Source organism: Panthera tigris, chromosome F2, assembly GCF_018350195.1.
Source record: "Panthera tigris isolate Pti1 chromosome F2, P.tigris_Pti1_mat1.1, whole genome shotgun sequence".
NCBI classification, from domain to species: Eukaryota; Metazoa; Chordata; class Mammalia; order Carnivora; family Felidae; genus Panthera; species Panthera tigris.
Window position 1 is genome coordinate 8,648,295 of NC_056676.1, and position 10,707 is coordinate 8,659,001.

A 10,707-nucleotide genomic window follows, 5' to 3' on the forward strand; every position below is an offset into this window, starting at 1 on the left:
AATTTCGGTTCAGGTCATGATCTCATGGTTCGGGAGTTCCGGTCCCGCATCGGGCTCTGCACTGAGAGCCTGCTTGGGATTCTCCCTCTCCCTCTTTCTTTCTCGACCCCTCCTACCCCTCCTTCCCCCCCCCCCCATCTCTCTCTCAAAATAAGTTAAAAAAAGAAAAGGTATTGGAGACAAAAAAAGGAGTTTTTAATAACTTTATTTTCTAAAAACCCATCCCGCAGATATGTTTTTTTTTCTACATGGTCACTTCTTTAAAAACGAGTAGAAACAAAGACAAAGCCTATCTTGATACAGGTTTAGAGTCAGCCAAATTCAGCTCTTAAGGAGTTAAGGTCGACCAGGAGGAGTTCTGCACTTGGCCGCTGCAAGGCACTGGCCCTCCAGCAGCACTGGATGATCTTCCCCAGTCTTTTCCCAGACATGGAGTCCGTGAAGACAGCTGCTGACAGAGAAGGGCGAAGATCGTAGGCCACCACAGCATAGAGCACGTACTGCCGCTCCCCGGAGTACGGGGCCTCCTTGGTACTCATTTGCCAGAGAGTGATGGCAAAGGAATAGATGTCAGCTTTGGGCGTTACGGCCTCTCCTTTCAGGAGCTCTGGGGCTCGGTGGGTGTAGGTGCCCCCCGGGGGGTAAGGGGGAGTGCGGCAGCACGGCAGATCTTCCAGCTTCTCGGAGCACCCGAAGTCGCCGATTTTGCAGACGTCCTGCTCACTGATCAGAATGTTCGCAGGCTTCAGGTCCAAGTGTACGATGCTCTGCGAGTGAAGGAAAAGCAGGCCGTTCACGACATCTAGGGAATACTTCAGACACTTTCCCAAATTGAACTGCTCTCTGGCACAGCAGCGAGGCTCCGCGTCCTCCTCAGGGCAGCTGGTGGCACCGTATATGACTTGGTGTAAGGTGACATCGCCACCGAACTCCATGATTATGGTGCCCAGGCTGTTAAAGCCTGCGGGCGTGCGCGTGCTGGCGGCCACCACCCGCACGATGTTGTCGTGGCGAAGCCTGGCGATGTTGAGCTCGGCCCAGAAGCTGCGCTGGGACGCCAGTCGGTTCTTGGTGCACCTGTTCACTTGCTTTATGGCCACCGGAACTCCGTGGTAGGTCGCCTTGTACACCGAGCCAAACCCGCCAGCTCCCAGCCTCTGCAGGAAGCACACCTGCTCCCAGTCAATGGAGCACCAGGCCAGCCGGCGCGGTAGCCGCGGGGCCCTGGGAGGAGTGCCACCCACGACGAGCTTCCCTGCCCTACCTGGCAGCTCAGCAGGGCTGCTGCAGGGCCTCGAGTCCACCGGGGGCGAAAACTCGCCGGGGAGGTAACCGCGCCGGGGAAGCGGCGAGGGCATCGCGCCTTCGAAGCGGACCCCGGAGCCACACAGGCGAGCGAAAAGAGAAGAGGCCCCGGGAGTTTGGAAGCCTTGCTGCCGACCCCTTGGCTCCACCCAGCGTTTTTCTCCTCTTCCTTCGTTTTCCCCCAAAGGAGCCGCATCTGGGGTGTAATCAGCAAGTGTTTTTATCAGAAGGGGGAAACAATCTCGAATGAAGCACAGCCCTCTTTTTCAGATGACAGGATTTCCCTTCAACGCTGAAAGCGCCTTCTTGAAAAAACAAGCTCTTGGCTGAGAAGAGTTCACCAGATAAACAACACCGAGCTGTCCCTGGGCTCACCCCCTTTTTCCCGGTATTTCCCTAATTATAATAAATAAAACCGGCTTTTTTTTTTTTTTTTTAAGCGTCATCCGCAGAACGTGATCAGTCCTCAGACTAAGGAGACCACAATAGTGCAATGAAATGATTTCACACTTTGCAGGCTATAATGATTGTCAGGGTTGTTTTCCAGCTGCATTAAATCACTTCCAGCAGTTATTGGCAGGAAGAGTTGAAATACGAACAGCTGACATTTGTTTAACCGATTACAGGGATAATTAGGTGCAACATTCATACATGGATAAAACACTAACCTCGAAGTAATCGATCCAAATAGAATCACTGATACAGGTCAAAACATCCATCTCCTAAGTTCATCAGGGGAAAGGAGAATTCTCTGACACTCCATTCAGCTTATATAGCAAATTAGCAAGACTTCTTAGCAACGTATCGACTTCCTAACAACCCTGGGCCATGGTAGTTTGGCCCACCCGGTAAGCTCACTTACAAGAGAGATTCTCGACTTCACAGCAAATGAGTTACAGAAGTGTCGAAACAGAGTCGGGCGGGGGAGAAAAAAAGAACAGATTCAGATTCAGAGCCATGATCAGAGCTTCAGATAATAACAAATAGAGAATCCTAGGAGAGGAAAAATCTGAATAAAAATGGCACAGAATCACTACTGTCTATATGTAATGTGGACAACCAGATGTTGAAATTAAACCAGGGGCTTGCTGTGCAACCATAAATTCTTCCTTTCTAGTTTCTGTAACAACAAACTCTCTACCTCCCACTAATTTGCATTCCATATCTTTGGGGAAAAGACCAACATTACCCTATTGATAAAAAAACAGAGGAACATGTTAGGATCTATGTCTTTAAAGTTCTGTTCTTCTTGTACGGAGAGCACACAGGTGATGTTAAACAATATTTTTATGGTGATAGAGCTATGCTTTTGAGATATATTCGTTCTGAGAAGATATGAGAATAAACACAAGGCATTTACATAAGCCATTTGAAGTCTGTTGAGCCCTAGGATAGGATTTCTAGTCTATACTACCCATCTGCCTTAGTATGTGATCTCGTGTATAGTGTTTAACCTGTTTGAGCTTCAGTTTTTTCACTTAAAGAAATTAGGATAATAATTACTAAACTTCTTTATTTTGGGATAAAAGTTGGGGAGTCCTGTACACATTGATAACAACAAAAGTCTAAAAAGTGTACACTTATGAAATATTTTAGTAGAAAGGGAGTTGAATCCAACCCAAAATACAAAAGGATGACAGTTGAGAGAGTAAAATAAGAAAATTCTACAGTAAGTCTATACTGCAAAATTTATTTAATAGTTGGCACATAGTTGGCACATAGGTATAATTTAGTTTCCTGGCATGAGGAATGCTGCGAATATTAGTCAAAGGAGAGTAATAGAGTGTCATAACCTTCTTGGCAAAATGACGTGACTTGTTATGTAATTTTTATTGTTAAGATAAGAGCATAGAGAGTTCATTTTCCAAAGGTTGATTTTATTATTTATATGAAATGTAAGGTATTAATGAAAATGTGGTACTCTACGTTCACAAGCCCCAAGTTCGTTATACCCATCATCTGCCAATCTGCTCAAGAGTATTTCATTGCTGGGGCGACTGGGTGGCTCAGTCGGTTAAGTGTCCAACTTCCGCTCAGGTCATGATCTCACAGGGTTTGTGATTTTGTGAGTTCGAGCTCCATATCCTGCTCTGTGCTGACAGCTCAGAGCCTGGAACCTGCTTCGGATTCTGTCTCCCTCTCTCTCTGTCCCTCCCCTGCTCGTGCTCTGTCTTTCTCTCTCTCTCAAAAATAAACATTAAATTTTTTTTAAAGCTAATCTTTTTTAAAAAAAAGAGTATTTCATTGAATCTCCATTTTAAGACAGCCTCTGGGGCCAGATGGCCTGGGTTTCTGCCTGTCCTCCAGTTTCATCCGCCCTACCTCAGGATTGCTGTCAGGATTAACAACAGAGTTCCAGATACTTAGATCAAGGACCTGAAAAGTTATACCTAATTGCTAATTGTTTCAAATACTTAGATCAGGACCTGAGAAGTAATGCCTAACTGCTAGTTATTATTTATGAAACTCATAATAAACAGTGTATAGGTGTTGATACCCATAAGACACCGATTTGTTAAACAATAGTGGTTTAAAATGTACCCTGCCAGGGCTGATGTAACTCACTACAAGCTAAACCAATCTGAAGTTTCACTAGTTTTTCCAACTTAAATTTTGAGGTTAAAGATCAAAGAGCCTACTGCCTTCTTGTAATATACTAAAAACGCAGAGGATTAAGATTAATCTGATCAAGTGCCGTAACCTCGTCATCCCCAAATAAAGGCAAAGGATGACATTTGTTGATAACAGGGTGGGCACTATCTACCCTCGAAGTGCTAATGAAACAACGGAAGGAGAGACACTGGGTGCACCCGCCGAGGAGCAAAAAAAAGGCAATGATTGGAAACGCTCCGATTGGCAGCCCTTCTGTGAAGAGCCACTTCGGGATCAGGCGGACAAGGGCGTGTTTCTCACAAGCTGCGACAGCGGAAGGCCGAGTTACCAGCGCGTTGAATCTGATTTCAGTCGGAGAGACTGCGGAGCACGGGCTGCAGGAGAGAATCGCTCTTGGTGCCCGCGCGAGGTCTCCCTTCCCAAAGGGCGGCCGGGCCGGGGGGGGCTCGGGCTCCGGCGTCCGGCAGCGCCTCCGCTCGCCGGCCCCGGGGGCCCAGGAGGGCGCTCTCCCCGCGCGGCTCGCGCGCAGGCAGCGGGACCAACGACGCGGGCGCCTCCCCTGCACGACGCACGCGGGGCCCTGAAGTCAGCGCGCAGCCCGGTCGGCCGCGGGCCCGGCGCTCCCCAGGGGGCGGAGAAGCACGTGGACGAGGCCGTGACGCCCGAGGCGGCCAGCGGCCCGAGGTGTGGTGTGCGCCCCGCTGCTGCGAACTTGCCCTTCGGCGTAACCAGAAGTGCGTTCGCCTTTCCATGCAGAATCGTCCCGTAATCCTCCGGAGGACGTTTTCAAAAGGCCGTCACCCTCCAGGTCGTGCCGACTACGCGCACGACCCCGCCGATGACGACCGCGTCGGAACGGCCACGGCCCTGGCTGCGCATGCGCGCCGAGTGACCACGGCTTCCCGGCGGTCTCCGGTCACAGCCCAGTTTCGGAAAGTTACAATGTGAGGGAATAGGCGTACCGAGGTCGTTGAAGTGTTGCATTGCTCTCTACAAACATGAATTAAGGTCGAAAATGCCCTTCTGCTGCTTTTTAGAACTAAAAAGCTAAAAAAAAAAGTGTACTTTGCTATGGATAAAGATTATGGAGTCAAACTTGCAAAACATTTTTTTTTTTTTTTTTTTTTACTTAAGTGGTATTTTACTATTGATATTATTCTGAACTTTGAATTTTATGCTTCGCAACGTATCCTGGACTTGTTTCCATGTCTGTAAGCGTAGAGAGCTACTCTGGTTTCTTCCAAAATAATGTGATGGTCAAGGGCAAATCCAAGTTTTGTGGGGCTCAAAGCTTATACAAACTGAATATTTGTAAGAAAACTATTTAAAAATTAGGCATGGAAGTGAATATTTTTTAGATGCGAAATCACAACAAATTACACAGTTTGAAAAGCTGACAACATAGTCATCACAGAATTCAGAGAAATAACATAATTTTATTAAAGACTAATACCTGATACATCTATATATTGCTTTCCCCTGCATTATGGGGGGATATACTTTTTTATCCCCTCTTCAGATGACAAGGATTCTGTCAAAATTTGATCTTGGGTAGAACAAGTAATATCAACATGAGCATTTTGTTGTTTTACTATTATGGGTTTATTTTATGGAAAATTAAATCGACCCCAAACTTGTAAGGGTGTAGAGCACTTTGGGGGAGATTGCTTTTATTTAATTCTATTCGGTGTCAGCCAAACATCCAACACACCCCACCGAATGAGATGACGGATTTAGATGTGGTCATGAAGACAAGTCAGAACAAACTGCCGCTTCTCCAAAATATTTGGTCGCAGCTCTTATTTTTGCTGTACTATGTGGATCCATACATTTCTCGGTGAAAACTTTGTGTACCTCTATTTTTACGCTATTTAGCTTTTTTTTTTTTTTTTTTTTTTTTTTAGATTTTTACTCTATTTAGCTTTTCATTGGCACAGAAGTTAATGGATCTTGCTTTGCCCTGGGAATCATTAATTGCTTGGTTAGTAACAGATAGTGTCCTGGCCAGACTTAGATGTGGAGAGAATTAATTTTATATTTATGTGTATTTCCATTCATACATGCAACTTTGGCCAATAGCGTTTATCACCCCATGTATTGTTTATAAAATTGCTTTCTTGGAACAGTATAAGAATACAAATGAAAATAAAGGGGTAAGTAGAGGCTGTTTATGATGCAGCCTTTCATAATATAAGAAAAGATATAGGACTGTAGCATGAAGTTTAAAATAATGAAGAGGCTTTGGAGCAATCATCCTAATTCCAGTCCTGAAACTAATATTTACCAGCCGGGTGGTCTTGGGTAGGTCATTTATAAAATATAAATATTGATAGTGCCCTGCTTCTCAGCTGCATAGCACTTAGAACTGGAACATAGTAAGTACTCAATACGTGTGTTTCGATTAGATAAAACTAACCCGTAACTTGACCAGCTAAAAGTTAAAATGGCCCTAGAAAGTGGCAAAAATGCTTAGGTTTATAATGCATCTTTTAACAATATAACAAAAACTGAAATCATAAGTGAAAAATTTATATTGCTATTTAAGTTAGATACATATATGTGGTAGCCTTTTTTTAAAAACCACATTTGTAGTTCAGCACTAGCTACCCAAAGCTGGAATTTGATGAAATATGAGACTAAAAGCACACGGACAGAGATGCTAGTAATATCTGGATATTACCCATATTGTTTCCAACCCTGCACCTCGGATGGGAAGAATACGGAGTCATCTAGGTTGACCTGAGTCTCAGAGCTGATTTTTTGAAAGAGGAATTGAAAGAGATATCTAGAGTTTGGAATATCTAGAGTTTGGACCACAGCTTCGGGCAAGCCCCTAGCAGAAGTCCGTCCATTCTAGAAAGGGGAAAATGTTTATGCTGACCACCTCAAGATTTGCGCCAGTGGTAAAAGTTCATGGGCTTTATTTAGTATATGCTAAGCTGTCACTAAGTTCTCCCTAATCTATCCTGAGTATGAAATACTTACAAATTTATGAAATAAACAATGGCTGGGATGAGTCTCAAGTTTGTTTGTTTTTTTTTAATAGTAGTTTGAATACTATATGTAGTCAGACCTTAACTTAAAATGACCAATCTAAACAAATTATTCAATTATACATTTTAAATTAGAGATACAGGCCATCACTCTAATAGGCCAAATCCTCTTACATGGTAACAAGTGTATAAAATCTGAAATACACACAGGTTCCCACTTGCCAGATAGTAATGCTATGGATTGCTCGGATCGTGTCCCTGGATGGAATCTGCACACAGTACCTGCTGCTTCTGTCCATTCACAGAGGTTGGTGGCTCTCATCTGGGCTGGTTACTTGGATTTTGTGTTTTGACTCTCAAGATACAAAAATACATTTTTACTTCTGTAACGTGTAACTTCTAGCTTCTCTGCCTTTTAACTTCACAAGATTTTAAGACATTTGCAAATGCCTTTCAAACTGGTTTTCAAAATCTTTGAGTTTAATGGTATCTTGCGATTTTTCCATATTCTTCAGACCATAAAATGCTTGTGGACATTTGAAATGATATCTGATTGAGATTTGGTAATCTTGAATGTCTTTGTCCAATTTACAGTCACAGTTTATGGGATCATTCTACTGGCATCCTTCCTTAAGCCAGAAAACACTTTTTAATAGTATGGATTTAATATTTACTAAATTCTGAATTTTTCCCTGATAAATGAATCAAAATAACATCATATTTGAGTAAAGGATTCAACACTAATACGGGCTATTCAGTTCGCCATCTTTATTCATCTTTATGCTAATTTTCCTCCTGTATATCATTATAGACTCATGACTTTGCAGAGTCTCAATGTGATTTAACCAACAGCAACAATCATTGTCTTTTACTGCAAATTGATGCACCCATGGGAATCACAGCACTTGTGTTCTTTTGACACAGTCCCATTAATCTGCATTATTTCTTGTCTCCTGGCTCAGCAAGTTGCCCCAGGCTTATAACCTACCCACCCTAGACAGCAATCAGCCATTTTTTCCAACGTATCCTGGAAAGATGGAATTAGAAATCATAATAGCGAAGTTTACTCATTAGGTTCATTCTCTTAGTCCCTTGTTCCTAGCTCATTTTAGCTGACAGAATTGGAAAACATATGCTTTTTTTTTTTTTTTAAGCATGGGTTCATACTGTTTCTAATTCAGTTCTAACGTTATAGTTCCTAACTAAAACACTTTGCTTTTATAATTCCCTTCCCCTTTCTCTTATACTTAAGATTTTGATTCCAAACGAAATTAAGGTAATTACTAATGATGTCTAACAAAATTATTAAATAAAGCTTAAGATTTCTTTGGCAGTTATTTTTATCCTTATACTTAATGCCACTACGGATGCGCAGTCCAATTATTTTCTGGGAGAGTCATTCATAATAATTTATTCTGAGTCTTTATAATTACATGTATCATGTATGTATATGCATATATCATATGTGATAAATATGATTTAATTTGTTTTCAATTCTGGGAGGTTATCAGCAGTTTTCTTAAGAGGTAGTGGCTTTCAGCCAAGAAGTTTTCTTCTTGTGTGGTATTCAAACCCTGGAGGAGGACAGAAGCCAATTATCAGCCTACCTGATGAGATGAGGAGTAAAGGGCAAATCAAGCAGATGAATTTCCCAAGTTCTGTATGGAAATTTCATTTAGCTACATATGTTCATATATTCCACCAATATTTAATTTAGTAAACATGAGATGATAGTAAAGCCTTTAAAATTTATTTTTCGTTTTTAGCTTCCTTACACAATATGTAACATTTTTCTGCCAACTTAATAATATCACATTATATCAAAGTTTACAATGTGTAAAATCCAAATGATTCCCTAAATGGGAATCCCAACATCTTTGATTTTCCTGCAGGAAGATTTTAAGGAGGGATGTAGTATCTCATGAAACAGTCGAATTCTGTTTTATTAAGAAAGGATGGATGCTGTGTTAGTCCACCTTTTCTGAGGAGCAGATAGCATCACAAGGTTAGACACGCAAGGGACCTACAAGGGACACACAAGGAGGAAAAATAAGGAGGGACCTGGGCTGGAGGGCTGTCAGCCCGTGATGTAGTTCTGACCGTTGTGAAGGACAGAGGGAGAAAAGGAAGGTGGGGCGGAAGGGTCTTAGCCTGTAACGTAGCCCTAAGAAGGTTCAATATGGCGGACGAGGAGTCCTCAAGTCAAAGATGTCCCTTAGAGGAATCCGGTGTCTCCTGGGAATGGGCGGGCTTCTGTGTCCCTGCTGCACAGCCACTGTCTGGGAGCAGTGCTGGGATGCTTGGCTTCAGTACAAAAACATCGTGGCGGATTTTAGAGTAAGTGCAGCTTGCTGTGGGGCCACTGGCCAGCGATACGTTCTGCATTCAGTGATCTGAGAGACACTTTTCCATGGCCACCACACGTCACATATTACAAGCTTTAAAGATTTGCGTGAGGACTTGTCTACTTGGGTCAAAATTCTGACATCATTTTGTACATAATAGTTACTATTATCCTCATGTTTAATTACAGTGTAGAATTCCAGTTTTTAAAAAGCCTTTGGATAGGTTCTATTTCTTTTTGAGGTTCTTTTTAATACATCTATTAAAAAATAGATGTATTTGCTTAAAACCCATTCTAATTTTAGCTTGGTACAAATACATATATATACTTACACACATTCAACCAAACGGGTAAACACAAAGTTGTATATATGCTTGAAGGAACAGAACCCTTAGAAGTTTCTAAGCAGACCATTCTTGACAATTACAGCACCATAAGTGCTTTTTGGAAGTAGGGCATTTAAAAATTTTTTTTAAGTTGATTTATTTTTGAGAGAGAGAGAGAGAGAGACAGAGAGTGAGAGAGCAAGAGCGAGCAGGGGAGGGGCAGAGAGAGAGGGAGAGAGAGAATCCCAAGCAGGTTCCATGCTGTCAGTGCAGAGTCTGAGGCAGGACTTGAACTCACGAACTGTGAGATCATGACCTGAGCTGAAACCAAGAGTTAGATGCTTAACTGACTGAGCCACTCAGGTGTTCACAAGAAGGCATTTTTTAAAGCTGGTACAAAGAGAATTGTTTTATGTGTGTGTCTGGATAGATACGTTGTGTATAAAACTGTAAGTAATTCTCTTTTTATTGATTAAAAACTTGCCTTAGTCAATGCCTCTTATTAGACTAAGACTTTTAAAATACAAAACTTTTAAACCCATTTCTACATAAAATATATAATGTATCTTCTTAGCGCCTCTTGTTAGACTAAGACTTGTTAAATTTGAAATACAAACAATACATTTCTCACTTGGCCCTCTGCAGTCTGGACCTATCTAAGGAAAGATTGATATCATTTTCATCTATTCTAAAGTACTCAAATGTGCTACCTTTAATGGACAAAAATAATCCTAATTATTTCTAGAGTGTCTCCTTGCCAGCTTGAGGATTTCAGTGCTAATGCTTTAAGGCTTAATCTTACATGAAATTAAAAACGCACTTTATAGTGAAGGTCCTGGCTCCCCTGGCTCCTCTCTTTGGAAACAGAACATCAGGAAACTTGTTGGAGCTCCACAGTAGGTGATTTTAGGTGATTCTGGAGGAGGAAGAACCTATTACTAGAAGATCTTTTAGCTCTTGTTGAGAGGAAAAGCTGGAGTATAGTCTTCGTAGTCATACTTGGGCAAGTAGTGGAAAGAGAATCTTCTTGAAGGCTTCCCCTCAGTCTCTCTCTCAACATCTTTAATGAGGTTTTGGCTGCTTTCTTGGCAACTGGTGTCAGATCCTAATCTCCTCTTCCGTGCAC

General features: G+C 42.3%; 1 protein-coding gene across 1 annotated transcript; it reads right to left on the bottom strand.

The window, feature by feature from the left end:
* Positions 1-311: 311 nt before the first annotated feature.
* MOS (MOS proto-oncogene, serine/threonine kinase) lies at positions 312-1,358 on the bottom strand. The gene has a single exon (XM_007092691.1). The coding sequence runs from the start codon at positions 1,356-1,358 to the stop codon at positions 312-314; it is 1,047 nt and encodes a 348-aa protein (XP_007092753.1).
* Positions 1,359-10,707: the final 9,349 nt, after the last annotated feature.

Coding starts and splice junctions, on each gene's coding strand:
- MOS (XM_007092691.1), bottom strand. CDS start 1,358: ATGCCCTCGCCGCTTCCCCGGCGCGGTTACCTCCCCGGCGAGTTTTCG.